Here is a 16805-nt window from a genome sequence, read left to right on the forward strand (position 1 = left end):
GTGACAAGAGAATCCCTGTCTTCCTGTGCCTTCCAGCCATCACTCCCTGAACAAAGTACAGCCCTCACCCTCCGTCTTTTTTTAGAAACATTTAAATATATGACATAAGCTTTGGCTCCGAGGGCTTTCAGTGAAAGCCTGGGTATTTTCTTTCCTCTTTTCATAACAGAAACCATATTGCTGTATAATCAAATTTATCTCAGTCCTGATGTGCAGAGGGAAGCGTGTGCGTGTGTGTGTATGAGAGGTGACCAGCAGTGATGAGGACATGTGTACTTGGGGACACTGCTCATCAGGGCAATGTACCTGTCCTTGGCAGTACAAGGTGACACGGGACTGGAGCAGTAGGCAGCCAGGATCTGCCAAGCTCAGACAGGGGATAGAAAGCCAAGAAGTAGCATCCCTCAAGAATCAAATTCACCTCATCTTCTACTGCCACATTGACCTTCCTGCCTTGGGCTGGAAGTGACAGGGACACCATGATGAATGATGTCACTGCGCCCCAGTTGAGATGCTCTAGTCAATGGACTGAGCCCTGGCAGCAGAAGGGGAACTGCAGCTGGCAAAGAGGCGCTGTTGCTGTGCAAAAAGGTCATCCTGCTATCAGATTGGCTCTGCTAGGGAAAAAGAAACACACTGAGGGCAAGAACAAGAGAGAGAGGAGAGGTGAGACACCAAATAAGTCTGCTGCATTTTCACAGGCGTGCCTCAACTTCCTTGATGTCGACTCTCAGATCTACAGCCCAGACCACCCAAGGACTTGAAGAAGATGAGGCCCCACTTTTGTGTATGAGATATATATTGCACAGCCTCTGGATAAAGAAACAACTCTCTGAAGTGCTCTCCTGAAGAGAGAGGCTTAGGTGAAGTGTGAGTGAAGGCATCCCGCGGCTCTCCATTCAGCTCCAGACCAAGGCATATTGCTGCTTCCTGCCTCAGTTTCCCCTGCTAGGAAATGGTCAATAAGAACAAAACCACTTGTCCTTGTCCTGATTTACTTCTCCTGTACAATATAAAAGAAACACACACTGCAACCAGTGAAACCCTTCTGTCCTGGAAGGGAAGTGGGTTCAAAACCCAACACTGCTTAAGAATCAAATCAGCACTGTCCTCAGCTTTCCAGTCTTAAGAAAGAAGGTGCTCTGCAACATGGAGAACTGAAGAACCAAACAAAGGACTCCAACACAACAGCACAGTGCAACTTTTGCTAGCTTAGAGGCAAATCAAAGCCAGTAGTATCTGTGCTGGTATTTATATTGCATCTCTTGTACTTGCTCTGCCATCAGTCAATGAGATAAGACTTGGACGGATCTATGTTAGTGGCATTAGGTTTCTACACACAGAGAGATAAAAATACTCTCCAAGTCCATAACTGTAAGGGGTGAGTAAATTTATGATGGGGAAGAGGTGGAACTGCAGAGCTCCATTTGCCTACCAGCAGACCAACAGGCCAAACCCCTCCTCTCCACCCCACTGCCATTTCCAGGAAGAATCCCCCATTCACACACTCCCCCAGATGCAATCCCCTACCAACCATCCAGCTGTGACTCCTCCTCCTCCTCCTTGCTCCCACCACATGCCTTCCTCCCATTGCCCCAGAGGAGCGATGCAACTGGGCCTGGACCCAGCCAGGGCTGGAGCTCGGGTGCCAGGAGATTTCAGAACAAAACCACCAAGAACGTTATTTCAATCCGGATGTCCTGAGGAAAGGGTGGGGAGGAGTTGGCCACGAGAGGCAACAAAGGCTGTTCTGTTTCTCTTTATGGCACAAGGTGGGAGAAAAAGCAGAGAATTTGGGATGGATAATTTGGCTTTTCCAACAAAAAGACAGGAGATGCTCATACGGTTGGCAGGTCCCAGAGAAGGCTCCACAGAGGTCAGTGGAAAGGCTGCTCCTGATGCCAGATCTGTCCCAGGTGGCTGGACACTGTTAGGAGATGGATGTGAAGGAGAATTGAGGCACAAATCCAACTTTCAGAATGGCGATGGCAAGTGTTGGAACAGACATACTGCAGTAGATCCTGGAGGCCCTGCTCTGAGTCAACCAGGCTGGGTTGGATACAAACACAGTCATAGAAGTGTCTGAGTTGGAAGGGACCATCTAGTTCAGCTTCCCTGAAATGAACATCTACAGCTCAATCATGTTGCTCAGAGCCCTGTCCTTAGCAAGAGGCAGCTTCTAACCTGAGCTCAGAAACTTCAACAAGAGTCCAACATGGGATGTCACTGACATTAGCAGAAAGATTGTCTCCTCACTGTGCTGAGCCTCTGTCCTCCCTACAGACCATGTTCCAGGGGGCCAGTCTTCCTCCACTACAGGGATTTGCACCAAGTCCAGATGGGCTGCTCGGTGTTGGGTTTACTTCAGCAAAAACAACGGCACATCCAAGCCAACGTGTGGGCAGCCTGGTTCTAAGGCAACCCTGGTCTGCTGAGAAAGGAAGAGCCAGGATTCAGAGGCTGGGATTTGTTCTACTCCTGACTTGCCTTCCTTGAGTTTCTGCAAGCCAGAAATGCCTGAAAAGAAACTACAGCCATCCATTGCTTAACTTCAGGAAGCTGGAAAGCATGTGGAATAGAAGAGGTGGATTCAGTGAAGCAGCACAGCTCCTGTGAACAGGAGGGACTCAGCCAAGGGCTGTAACAGATGTGTTTTAACCCATGCCACTGAGCTACTTGGGATCCGTCTCCGATTTCTCCAGCACTCATTCATGTGTCTTCCTGACGGAAGACCAACAATAACAATTAGTATCATATAAGGAGCAGCAGACTGTTGCCAGCACTAGTAGACACTTGAGCACCAAGGGTTTCCATTCCACTTTTTATCCCAGCTATGCATACAGCAGAGGTCAGTCAACATTAATCAGTCTTGTTCTGAGCCAGCTCCTTCAGCTTTGCTGAACTGCAACTGCTGCCTCTCAGTGCTCCAAAGGATCCCAACACTCAACCACTTTGCCTCTTTCCTTATTGCCCATCCAAAAGAAGTGTTTTCATTGTGTGATGACAGGCTAAGCCTAGCCATGCTGGAGGTGGCCTCCAGGACAACAGGCATCCGTACTGGCTGCGCAGGGCATGTGGGTCTTGGCCAAGAGCCTTGCGTTGTTGCTCTGAGCAATAAATCCACTTCTATCCCATTGAAGGGCCTGACCCTCATCCATCCACCTTCCCAACATTTCTGAGACTCACTCTCCCAGATCCCCTGGGCTGGTTTGGGATCACTCACGGGAAACCCTACGTGGGCCAACAAAGGGAAGGTAAATTTGAGCTCCTTGTCAGCGCATGAACACACTTCCTAAGAAAGGCTCTGGGAGGGATCCTGATGACTTCCATATTATTTCCAGTAAATTTTGTGCTGATTCTTGGCACAAACACCGGAAATGAATAGGCTAGGTCAGGAATGTAAATAAAGCGAAACATTGGGATTTAATCTAATCTATAATTATAGTATCTGTGGCGCAGGGAAGAGGTTGGTGTGTTTGCACTGCAGCTCCATAGAGGAACCAGAGGGGGGGGTTTATTTCCCTTTCCAAATGTTCCATTTCTGGCTCCCACCTCTTGGTGTTATCCTCACGAATCTGAAGCAATTGTGCTGGGTTAGTGGAGCTGCTTTTCGGTGGCCCATCAGGTACAGCTCAGCATCCCCAGGCACTCAGGGGATGGCGAGGGGAGAAGCTGAGATAGTTGAGCCAGACTGGAGGCCCAGGGAGGCTGTGGGACACACAAGGGAAGCTTCTGTCTCAGCAGCGAAGAGCACTGTTGGGTTTGTAGGGTGTTGAGCTATGTATGGGCTGTATGATATTCAAGGTCGGTCTTCCAGGCTGAATTTAACCTCCACATGTGGACATCCACGTCAACTGTATACATGAGCCAATGGAGCCCATGCAGCCTTGCTGAAGTGGATTACTTTCCATCATCTCAAGCCCAGCGTACTACAGGCAGGGGAAAGAAAAGGGCTGACAGGAAACGTATTTCCATCAGTCTGAAACTGCAAAGGACAAAGAAATCTGTTCTCCTTTTGTTAGTGCGTGTTTTGAAATTACAGAAGTCTCAGAAGCAGAGGAATCAATCTTAGTGCTTGTTTGCTCGTTTGTAGAGCATTTTTTTTTTGTTTGGATTTGTTTTTCATGCGCAAGTTCGGCTTTGATCTCAGGGTGGTAATATGCCAAACAAGTGGCCAACAGCAGCGAAACTGCTGTAGGTACTACAGAAGAAATGGGACAGGACATCAGATGCATTTACAAAGCAGAAGAGACTCCCATGATCTCAGAGCCCCCAGTCTCAGTGATACCCTCAGACTACTGAACAAGCAAAAGCATTTGCTTTTGAAGAGCTCCGGTGCTGCAGGATCTGTGTGCTCACCTACCAGCCTGGGGACAAGTACAGATCCCTGCTGAGCTGCTGTAATCAGGATTAATACCAGCTTGGAGCCTTCCAACAAAGATATATTTTTTTTTCCCCCACAAAAACAAATGAAACAAGCAGAAGAAATTCAATTTAAGAAGTGACCCCGTGCCCGTGTTTCTGTTGTTGTTATGTCCACGCGGGCTCAGAACAGAGTGTTAGCCTCACATTTCACTGTTCTGGCTTTCTTCATGCTGTGTCGCAACTGTATGGACATCTGAACAGAGGAATATTTAATGTGTGTACTTATGTATCTGAGAATGCACAGATGCTAAGTAAATATGTGCTGGTTGGCTCCCAGGCTGGAGCAAACGTGTGTGCACTGGATGTGCAAGCACAGCAGGGTCTGCAAACACACTGAGCATAGGAGTGTTGGTCCATGCAGGTGTCCTGGTGCACACAGCAGCAGATGCTGAGCAAAGGGGGCTGTTGTGTGTGTGCACATTCTTTGCATGGCCAAGAAAGCAGGTCTGTGCCCCACACATGCCAGCATGTACGTATGTCACTACATGTGTGTAAGTGTGCCAAGCCCTGCTAGTGGACAGAGACAATGCTGTCCCTGTCCTGTCTCAGCAACTCTGCCCTGTCCCCACAGAATCAATAGGGCCAAAGCCCCCCAGTGCCAGGGTACTGATGCCTGCTGGCTCCCCATGCAGAACTGCTGTCCCTCACCCCAAGACACCTGCCAGGAGCATCCCCAGGACACAGGGCATTGCCAAGCCCTGCTTGTCCCCACCACAGCAGTGTGATGCAAGACCTTGAAGCAGAAGCCTGGCTTTGGCCAAAGGGATGACACAACCCTGAACAAAGCCTCCCACCCAAGGCTCTCCCAGCCCTCTACAGCCATCAGGAATTAGATCACAGAGCCCCCGAAGAGGCGAGTGAGCGCAATTATCCCTGCCCAGCAGATGGGGAAGATGATCCGGCAGTGCAGGCTGCCAAGCAGCCAGACCTCCTGGCTCCCAACCCTATACCCCCCCATCCAACCCAGCAGCTCGTCCTGTGCCTGGCGCTTTGGCAGCTGCAATCACTGATAGCTCACAACCAAGTTTATGGGCAGTGGGTCATTAGCGAGCTCTGCACTTGTTCCAAGCTGTCCCTGGCACCTTTTCAGAGCAGCCCAGTTCCCAATGATATTAATAATTATATTCATCCATTATAGATATTTAACAAGAAAACATTTAAAATGATGAAATGGAGAGAGGAGCCTTCTCCTGGACACTGTTCTGCTTCAGAGATACAAAATAAAGACTTTGCCATCTTTGGAGGCTGTCAACATATTTAACTTCAGGGCGGTGGAGGGGGAGGCAAAGGGAAAGTATTAATCAAGATCTTAAAAAGTTCTCGCTGACAGACCGTTTGCCAGCTCTTGCTTTAACTGCTTTTGTGGTCCCATAAAAAGTTTCATTACTCACTACAAAATGTGCTTTAATTATTACAGTCGCTCTGACATTAAGCTCTGGGTGTTTCTCTCTTGCTTACTCTGTCTCTCCTTCATCTCCTTGAGGCCTTTTTATTCCTTTTTTTTCCTTTTTCCTCTTCTCTGACTCTCCCGACTCCTGCCAACCCCACAGGACAAAGGATGCCATGGCTAGAGAAGAGTCTGAAGATCTCAGCTCCCCAGTGGGAGAGAGCTGATTGAATCCCTTGGCATCATCCTTCCCACAGACTTCTGCACTTTGGGACCTCTTGGATAGAATCATAATAATAGAACCATAGAATGGCTTAAGTTGGAAGGGATCTCAAAGATCATCCAGTTACAACAACCCTGCCAAGGGGGATAGGCAGCAAAACTCCTCAACATCCCAAGGATGCTACGGCTGCAGCAATGAGGACAGGGAAACATGGGTGTGCTTGAATACAGCACGCAGCTGCTGAGCATCCACTGTCCCGTTCTGGGGGAATAAAAACATAATGGTGAGCATGCTGCTGTCTGCCTCTTGGCTCTGCTCTGCCTCCTCCAGGCTCCTTCAGGCCCCTGCCTTCAATACATCTCCACATGACCTTCTTTCCCATGGAAATTCACTCCTACTTTCTTCACCAGATACCCTGCAAACTCCAGTGAAAGAGAAGCCGATAGTGGGACGCTGAAATTATCGCTTTGCTTTGGATATGAGTTACTTCGTAAGATTCAAACAACAAATCCAGCCTCAAGTTCTCAAATGCGTTATCTCAGAAGAGCCAAGTGATTAAGAACATCAGCATAGGTGTGACCATGCATCTCTACAGGAGTGACTGGATGGTGGGCAGGTGAACTTGGGACCTCTTCAATCTGGTTAATGTGTCTTAGTGAGACAAACAGCAACTGATGTGAGCAACCCCCTCACACCCTTGACATCTTGCCCTCTCAGCTGACCAGGAATGAGTACAGTGTGTGTAACATCAGCTTGGTTTGTGCATGCAAGACAAACTCATCCCACCTGGAAGCCCATCACAAATGTAAGTGGAGTCTCCCATAGGCTCCCAGTGTCTCCATTGCTGTGCTGGCAGACACTGGTTTTCCATTTCACTGAGCCCAACACCCAAAGCAACAGCCTCACTGTGTGTCCACTGTCTGGTGTAACACTGTGTTGACCAAAAAGGATAATAACCATCATGTAAACCCATTGGAGATCCCCCCTTGCCAACAGGACCTCCCCACAGGCCTCTCCTTACTTGTACAGACCATCCGGTTCCAGGCACTTGAAAATAACTGAATAGAGGCTGGTTTCAGGGACATCTCCATGGCTCCGACCCGCTGCCACACAGGATGTTGCAAGGCCAGAAAGCAAATCATCTGCAAAGCTTAAGGATTCTCCTGGAGAGCAAAGAGATGAGAAAGACCAAAACATCAACGTAGGTGCAAATTACCACTGGACGCTGACAAAATAATGCAGGAATATCTCTACGGAGCAAAGTTTACTGGGGAAGCAACAACATCCAGCTGGAGGAACGGCCCCACGTCTATGTGGAGAACGTTGCTTGGGGACAAAGCAAGTAGAAAACACATTCAGGCTGACAGCTGTAACCGGGATCCAAAGCAGAAACTGTGCCCAGTGCTAAGTCAGAGCTTGGGAAAGTGTTCAATCAGCACAGTGGCAACACGTGTGGGACCACCACCAAGGAGGGCCCCAGGTCCCAGGGACAGCATGGACACCCACAATCAACAGGGCCCTCCTGCCCTGAAAGCACTTCCAGTTCTCAAAAAGGGACATGGCCTTTTTCAAGAAACCCCCTGTCACTGTGAAATATGCTCCAGCTATGTGAGATTATCAAGCAAGGAGACGTTTATAGAGCTCGGGTGTAATTGCTTTCAATGTGCTGTTTATTTTTTTATTCATTCAGTGGAAATCAGTAGCTTTGCGCTCCCTTTCATGTGTGCTCCGCCGGCTCCTGGAGCTGATTGCTACAGCGCTCAGCTCAGCCACGCTGAAGGACATTCGCCCCATTACAGGCATTCAAAGAAAAATAATAACAATTAAAAAACTGCTGAAATACTTCTTTTTTTTTCTTTCTTTTTGTCTCCTGGGTTATAAAGCTTATTAAACGCTTAGATCACGACCCAGCTGAAACTGAAAATGTCCCGTTTGTTGAGCTCTTTGGACCCGATTATTCACTGCTGTGCAAGCTGGCTCCTCGCACTGAGGATGCTGAGCATTCCATTCCCGTTTTGCATCGGTGTGACCGAAAGCTCGAGGTACCCAGCAGTACAAAACATGAGCAGCTGCCCTGGTTTGTGCCCTTGGAGAAGCAGAGAGAGGGCGGCTGCAGCTGCTGAGAGGTGCTGGGATCAGCAGAGCTGGGCCCAGGTTGCAGCACTGGGTACTCATGCACGTGTAAATGTCAAAGCACCGCAGCAGAGACCGGAGAATTCCCTTCTCAGCACACTTCTCCCTTTATTCTTCTGTAAGCAAAACTGAGGACTACTGAAGTGAAGCACAAGTCTAGTTTCTTGGTACAGACCGTAAGGAATATCCCACTGATATACCCAGCCCAGAATGCCTCATTGTGTGGCCGGATTACCCAGGTAGAAGAAAAAACCCATCCTCCCCAGCCCCCCCAGGCTGTGTTTGAGTCGTCTCAAGATACACAATTCAGTAACAAATGTCCCCCTTGGCTAGAGAAAAGAGCAGCAATAAATACTTTTCCTCCCTAAAGGAATCCAAGCCTTAATTATTCATTTTAATGCTCCCAGCACGACTTGTTCTTTCCAAACGTTTTTCAGGCAGCTGTCACCAGGCTCCAGAGTTTACCCTGGCTACCAGAGCCGGGGCTGTACCACAGCCCAGGTCAACTCAGCGGGCAGGTTGGGTTGGCAGCCCCAAAAGTCACTGCCTGGAAGTTGCACGGACTTCAACAAGTCCCTCAGCGCTGGGGTGATGGTTTAAACAAACAAACAACACTCTGCTGCACATTTCCAACTCTCATTTCCATCCTTTCCCCCATATGACATCGGGTTGGACTGGGGAACTCCCTGTCACCAAAAGTCACCACTGCCACCATGGATGAATCACTGACACGTCACGAGAAAGCAGCACCAGAGTGTGCTGCTGAACTACAGACAGACCTTTCGATCCTCTTCAGACCTCAAACGACCTCTCTTTGGATGAGGAAGAAACTTCACGGGGGGCAGAGAATCCCACGGGTGTCTCTGTGGGCATCCCACATCTTCCTCTGGAGCACAGAGCACCCAGCCCCCGGGTCAAGCCCGTCTGGCAGCTCCTACAGCATTACTCAAATTGTTGGTGTTTGTTTCATTTTATTGAGTTTTCATTGCTGCATTTTCTTCACTTCCTTTCCCGCTTCCATTGGACCTTGCTCTTTGCAAGCCGGCTATTTATATGACCCAGTCACTGCACTACCCTGGGACCAAAAACCAAATCATTCCCTAGATGTGGACCAGAAGCTTGTCAGCTGGACATACCTAAGGCAGCACGTGTGTTTGCCAGCGCTGCAAAAGGATGACAGACCACGAACCAAGTGAAAGTGGACCTGGGGTGCTGCAGCAATAGAGCAGTACCCACCTGGCTGCACAAAGCCCAGACAAGGGCTCAGCAGGAGGGCACCACGTTGCATTGCTCTGCTATGCTCATGAACAAGGCACAGGTAAAAGCAGGAGAGGAGGCTTCACAGGGAGATAACAAAAGGCACAAGTTTACCGTACGTGCAGAGACATAAAAAGACCAAGAAGAGATACGTGGCTCTGTGAATGCATCACCAGGGCAGGCACTCAGATGGAAACTAAATATTTAGGCTAATGGGCAGTAATGGCACAAGAAAGTAAATTGGATATGAATAGATGGTCTACTCCTGAGAAGGACAAATAACCTAACTATCTCTTCGGATGGAGTTTGATCATTTCATAAAAGGGATTATATGGATAAGTAGCTTGTGATGGAAAGCAATGGGGCTTCTCTTTCCCGTCTGGACCTGTGTTCTCACACACCCCGCCAGCAAATATAAAGAAGGATTTCAGCCTCCCAGAGCAGCCCTGCAGCACAGTCCTTCTAGACTTGCTGTAGTAGCTTTGCTCGCATTATTAAATTTCAGTAAGAATTCAGAAAGATTCTCTGCAGAGTAAATGATAGCTAAGTAGATCATCTCTGCGGAGGAGGAGATATTTTATTGACCAGACAGACATCTGTGCCCTTCATTAATAGTAATAAATAATTGATGTCACACTAAATAAAGCTATGAGCTGTTACAGATATCAAGGACAAATGACCAGCTCCTGTGAGGATGCCTCACCTGTGTTCAGTTCTCAATGGCAAGAAATCCAAACCAGAGCTCAGTGTCACTATATTAAGTGCTGCACACGGAGCCAAAGAAGGTTCTTCACACACTGATTACAGACAATGGAGAAATAGTGCTCAGTGCTGGGCTAATCATACACCAAATCCATGCCAGAATCTCTTCTTTCTCATTTCCATGCCACTGCCTTCCCAAGACCAGTCAGCCTCAAAGCACCCAGTTCCCCAGGCAGCTTTAGAATACCAATCTCTGCTCTGCTAATGACCCTCAGAAAGATGCAGCTCTCTCCAGGCATTTTCCTTCTCTCCAGTACAACTCCTCACTGTGCCTCATCCTCTTCCACAGACGGAGCTGTGGAGTTTGGCAAACTCCCTCTTTTCTGTTGTGTAAACATGAATCTTAAACTGGCTGTGGTGTCACGGTGAGTCAGTGTTCTCCCCAAAACAGAAGGAAATAACAGCACGCTTGGAACCTGCTGGGAGGTAGCTCTACTGCGTGATGCTTTGTAGTCTAATGGCCCAAAGCTGCTCACAACAAGGCATGTTGTAGGTCATGCCACCAGGCTATGGGAGAGACAACGAGGAACCTGAAAGGATGTCTGCTCTGGTGGACAGTAACACGGCTTCCATCCACTGCAATGTGTGCCAACGGGCCAGCAGGCTCAGACAGCACATGGGATGAATTGCTCATCATCCACCCCATTGAAAGCAATAGGGTTGTGGCACTGAGCTCCTCCAGACCAAACAAGAGAGTGAGGCCAGGAGCCTTGGTGAGGTTGGAGGAGCAAAAGGGACTCTCAGAGATGCTCCCACACCTCCAGGAAGATGCTGTGAATCCAAATGGAAGAGCAGAAGAGAGGAGACCTGTGCTGAGATCGACCTTGGAGATTCCTAGAAAGATCATGAAGGGGAAAGCAGAAAGGCACCAACATCTCTGTCTCGACAGCTTCTTTACTAGACTGGATTGAACCAACCCTGCAACGTTACCAGCCACTTTCTTCTGATTGTGGTTTTCTCTCTCTGTCTTTCTGCCTTTTGTTTTTTTTTCAACCTGTTTTCAATTTACTCTTGTGGCATCTCTGACTGTGACCTCATTCTGGTACTTGGGGGGGGGGATGGGGGGGGAGAAGAGAGGGAGAGAGAGAAAAAGAGTGTCCTTTAGAAAAGAAATGAAAGAAATCATATTTTATTTAGCTTGGTTGGTTTCGAAGCTTTAGCAGAAGAAAGATTAACCTTTTCTGCCTAACTTAATGAAAACAAGGAGAAAGCCTGTATGGATAAATAAATATCTGTGTGGGTATGGAGCAGGCACGATCGTGTTACAGCCCCGGTGGAGCTGTAATAGGGAACAGGCGCGTTCCTGCACAGCGGCTCCCAATTCCCTATCCATTTTCAAGGAAAGAAAAACAGAGTAGAATGTCAGAGGCCCAAGTGGGCATGAACGAGGAAGCCCAGGGAAGGCAGATGGGGCCCTGCAAGGACTTCTGTCCCCGGCTGTGACCTCCAGAGCAAGGCCAGCAAAGCAGATGGAAAAAAAGGCCCTACTCCACTTTGCTCTTGCCAGGTTTTGTTTCCTGAAATGAGGAAACAAATGTCACGCTGAACCCTCCAAATCTGTCATGTTTTGGGGCAGCTCGTCACACCCTCTGCTTCCTCCAGGGCTCTGCCCCTGAAGAGAGGAGGATCCCAGGAGGTCTGTGAGCAGAAGGCTTGAAGCAGCATGGGGAGGGAAGGGTTGGGAGCAGGGCTGCTCCTTCCCAATGGGCCATACCTGGGCTGAATGAGCTCCAGGTCTGGCTCCTGTTAGGGGAAATAAGTGAGAAGCGGTTCATCTTAGAGACAAAGGGTTGATTTAAATTAGTGTTACATAACCTCAGGCATCAGAGTTGCTCTTATTTACATCAGCAGATGGCCTGTCTTCTGCCTTGGAGAACACTAAAAGCAAACGGTCCCCACTGATGCTGGTGGAAGGATGTCAAAACCTCCTTCCCTGCAAGGTGTGCCAGACTGTATTTTAGTTATTACTGAAAAACCTTTTGCCTGCATTCTGGGATCACCCACACTCCCTGTCCTCCTGTGTACATGGAGCATCCCTAGGCCCCCATGCCCATAAATACAGTTAGTCCCCTCTTTCTGGTTACTTCTCCCAATTTCTCTGGCTCAACACAAGTTGTCTGTACCGAGATGGTGATTATTTTGTGCAACTTCAGGCACAATTCGTGCCTCAATTGCTAACTTGTACAATGGCACAAATGATGGCACTTCTCTGAATGATTTCACTTGGCCTAAGTTATGAATTTGGGGGAGCTTCCTTCACACACCTGTGCATTACTAGATACAAGAATGATGAAAGGCTCTCCTCTGGGCTTCCCACTTCTTCTGCTGAAGCTGCATTTGTAGATGGCTGGATTTAAGGAGAAACTTTTTAGCTGAGCTAAGAGTGAAAATTGCATTCTAGTGCCACAGAAATCCCAAGAACGGCTTTGCTGGTTCTCTCCAGGGCTACAATATACTGCATGAGCAGCAACCACGTGGAACTGAAGGACGGGCTGTCTTGCACCATTCTCATCAAGAGCAGCCAGTTGCACAGAAAGAAAATGGTCTTAATTTGGATGAGCTGCAATGTTCTGAAAGCATGATGCACAAGGTTAATCACGAGTGTATTCTTCCCTTAGGGTCATCAGTAGGACTCACTGCTCTTTCACCGGAGCTCTCCACAGACACTGCTTATCACAGCTCTTTCACAGTCAGTCTCTTAAGACCTTGCAAAAACTCCTTCAACTCACGTAAAAACGCACTGCCTCCCCCCATCTCCCCCAAGGCAGTATGCTGTTGGAAGAGAATGAGAATTAAAGCATTTCACTCTTTACTGTGAGCCCTCCAGTATTTCTCAGGGTTCACTGGGTTGCTAAGGGTCAACCACAGCCAGACACAAGCAGACTCTGCTATGCTTGGAGCCATCCAGACATAAGCCAGTTCCAACCTCAAAGCCACGTATTCACATTAACATGGTGGAGAGTCCAAGTGAATGTACGTATTCCCTTGGAGTTAGTTTTGGCCTCTGCAACATGTTAAAGAGTTACTTGATTTCAAGGCAAAGTGGGAACCCATTTGAGCTAGGAGTTGTGCAGACACAAAGAAAAGACACGATGAGCTTTGTCCTCAAACACTTCTTGTCTGGGAGAAGATTTTATCCACCACCACAGATCTAGTTCCCATCCTCATTCCTGCTTTCTTTTCATTCTTCTTCTTTTTAATTAGAGGTTTCTCAACAACAGACCAGTGGCCCAGAGTCCCCAAGGCCCATGGTCAGCAGTCTGCAGATCATCTAGGGACTGCATGGAGCCTCGTGTCCAACAGGAAGCCCATCCACCCCACTACAGCCCCAGTCACTCTTCTACTGCATAAACAGGTCTTTCAGATATGTCAGAGACAGCAATTAGCCCTGTATCATAACATCTCAACACGAGTCGGCAGCCAAGAGGGTGAACTACATTTTGGGGTGCACTAGTTTGGAAGGCATGTCCTATGAGGAAAGGATGAGGACACTTTTAGGTTGTCCTTAGTCTGGCACTGAATGAAGGAGAGGAGACCAATTGGCAACCAAACGGCTCTCTGTAACCTCCTAAAGAAGGGAACGGGAAAGGGATGAGATGATGAGATGAAGCCATTAGAGAGGACACACATGCATATGTGCATGCACACTGACATCCACCAGCCTCAAACACCAGACTAGCAGGAGGGGTAAGAACATTTCCTGGAAAGAAGTTCAGGGTACAATTAACCTCTACAAATATGATTATCTTGGGTGATTTGTCAAATCAAATTATTGTAAGCCTATGCTGAAAAGCCATCGGCTGATCTGTGCTTCAATTCATCCTGTACTTTCTGGATCTGTGAGTTCAGCAGATTCCTTCCATATCATCACTATTTCCTATCCTTCCTCCTGGTCCCTTCTTACACTTCAGTGCTGGGAAATGGACCAAACCGTGCACCAAAGTTCACTGCCTGAAGTGGCGATCAATTTAAAGAAACTATTCTTCATTTAGTCCCATTTACTCTAAACAGAGACAATGTGCACAGTTGCAGATGTTCACAGAGAATCAATGCTAAGACTTTGGACCAGTACATTCAGAAGGGCTCAGCATGCACAACTGCAGCCAGATCTGCAGCTTGTTAGCCAACGAACACTTACAGAAATTGGTCCTGATGGAGAGACCTGCATGGAAGCAGACCTCTTACTTGGCCCTAATGCTCACTTTTGAACATTTGAGAATGTGGGGGCAGCTACTCAGTTCATAAAATCTCCTGTAGCTCCCTTGAAGTCAATGGAACAATAACAATTTACACTAGCTGAGTTTCTGCATCCTGGCTGTGAGCTATTTGGAACAACTACACCATAATGATTATTACAGATATTTCAGATCACTCGTGTGAGATGGATAGAACACCACTGCGCAGGAAAATAGAGTTGGTTTGCTATGATTTCCAAAGAATTATGGACCCATATCTTGCAAACATTTACACATGTTTAGCTTTATTCATGTGGGTTGTTCCATTACAGCCGTGAGCCAGATAAACTAATGTAGATGTCTGCAGAACCGAGGTTAAACCTTGTGAAAACACAAGTGAGTTCTAACTATTTCTGTAGGTACGCTCAGTTGCCTCACATTCAGCCTGCAAGGCATGTCATCTTACCGTGCTTCTCTTCCTAACTTCCCATTTATCCACGCAGGTATCAGAGGAGAAGCCAAACATGGACGGTACCACGATAAAACTCAGGAAGAAGTGATTATCTGACCAAACTTTAATCTAGAAAACACCCACCCCTTTGGGTCTAACATATACAAGAGCTGACAACTGCTTGTGAACAAGGAAAAACCTGGGTAACTAACATATATTCACAAAGATGACGCAAAGAAAGGAAGTTACTTTTTAAAGGCAGCAGGTTTGAGGCTAGAATCCAGACATTCAGTCCAGGCTGTCTTCTCTGAAAGACCATTAACTCCTTTCTATGATTACAGGGAATCCAGGCACTGAGGATGCCTGCCACAAGCACACAGCAGGGCACTGGCACACAAGGAAGGACTTCTGCTCTGAATTTTAAGTCACAATTCCTAGAAACCAAGACAAATCAATGCTGGCATCCACAGGAGCAGGGAGCTGCTGGTAGCCAGGACAGCCCTGATGGATGACGTTCCCAGGAACCCATCTCAACATAGGCCCGCTCTGGTGGGAAAAATGCTTTGCCTCCTAGATGTCCTTGGCAAAGGCAGGTATTGGGCACACTCCCCATCCCCAGAAGCGCCGGGTCCGTGGGAGACACGTCATCACCAGCAACTGTGCAACATCTTTCAACTCAGAGGACAAAAGACAGATTCCCTGAATAAACAGAGAAGGATTAAGCCAAGTGGTAAATGGATTCCAGGGCTGCCCTGGGATCTGTGCTGACGAGGAAAGCCAGTGCCAGGTAGCCAACCCAGAGCTTCTATGGAGAAGTTATCACTTCTCTCTTTTCTTCAAAACTGTAAACAGAACCCAAACATCGCTTGGGCCATGTTAGGAAGATAAGGTGAATCTTTCCCATCCACAGCCTGAAATAGAAGCCCCACTGCTCCCCATGCTGAGCATCAGACATAGCAAGCTGACATTTAGCAGTAGGGAAAATTACCCAAACAACAAACTGCCTCCATCTCTCTTCCTCCCTCCCTCCCTTCCCCTGGTCCCCTGGAAAATACTCATAAAGTGAAGTGGAAAACAAAACAAAACAAAAAACAGCACCCAAACCCCAACAAGCAAAACCCAACCCTCCTTGGGCTATGGAAACAACATGTAGAGCAGAACAGTGAGTCAGGCTCTGCTAACTGAGCAGTGCCACCAGTCCTGAAGCGGAGATGATTCACCAAAGCAACGGGAGCTAGAAGGTAGAAGGGACCAGAGAGAGGGTGGGGAAAGCAAGTTGCATCCAAGAAGGGGAGGAAATAAGAAATGAAACAGTTCCGGGTGCTGTGCACCTTGCTCTTCATCAAACAGCACTCAGCTGGAACTGACTCAGGATGATTCACTTGATAATGGCGAAATTATTCCCTTGGTTCTCTGTCCAGCCCCTTTTTTAAGAGGAGGATGGAAGAACAGATGTAAGACTTCAATCCATCCCCGTTCCCTGCCCTTCTTTCTCTGCGGATGCTCAGCGCAGCATCCCCTCCCTGCTGCCTCTGCATCCACCGCTCCATTCCCGCAGCCATCCACTGGAACTGAGGCAGCAATGCTCTGTTTTCCCCATAAAAGATGCCTTCAAGGAGATGAGAAAAGCAGGACCTGCCGAGGAGCACGGCATGCCGAGGGGAGGCCCTCCTGGATGCCACTGGCACAGAAAGCACACTGTCACAGAAGACAGGGAGGAGGAGGATGCCTGGAGGGAGACTCTGCCTGCCATGGAGTTCCCCTGCTATCCTCCCTCCATCCTTCCTCCTCAGTTCTCCCCTCTCCTTTTATCTACAATTCAATGACTAAAGTCTTGCTCTGACAAAAACACAACATAGATATAAATAAATAAATATTCTAAAAGGCAACCCCAAAACCCAAAAAAAAAAACAACCTCCCTCTCGAGCTCACAATGAGAGCTGTAAAACCTTTTTCAGCTTGGAAAATTCTCCTGGTCAGTTTTTCCTACTG

At 48.0% G+C, this 16805-nt stretch overlaps 1 protein-coding gene across 5 annotated transcripts in view; it reads right to left on the bottom strand.

The window, feature by feature from the left end:
* Positions 1-16805, bottom strand: part of ASTN2 (astrotactin 2) — a 273672-nt gene that overhangs the window by 22427 nt on the left and 234440 nt on the right. For all 5 annotated transcript variants that reach the window (XM_072353116.1, XM_072353118.1, XM_072353115.1 and 2 more), the window contains one exon: positions 7057-7198. In XM_072353116.1, coding sequence (XP_072209217.1) covers positions 7057-7198 — 142 coding nt within the window. The remainder of the gene's footprint in view (positions 1-7056; positions 7199-16805) is intronic.

This window comes from Excalfactoria chinensis, chromosome 18 (assembly GCF_039878825.1).
Source record: "Excalfactoria chinensis isolate bCotChi1 chromosome 18, bCotChi1.hap2, whole genome shotgun sequence".
Lineage (NCBI taxonomy): Eukaryota > Metazoa > Chordata > Aves > Galliformes > Phasianidae > Excalfactoria > Excalfactoria chinensis.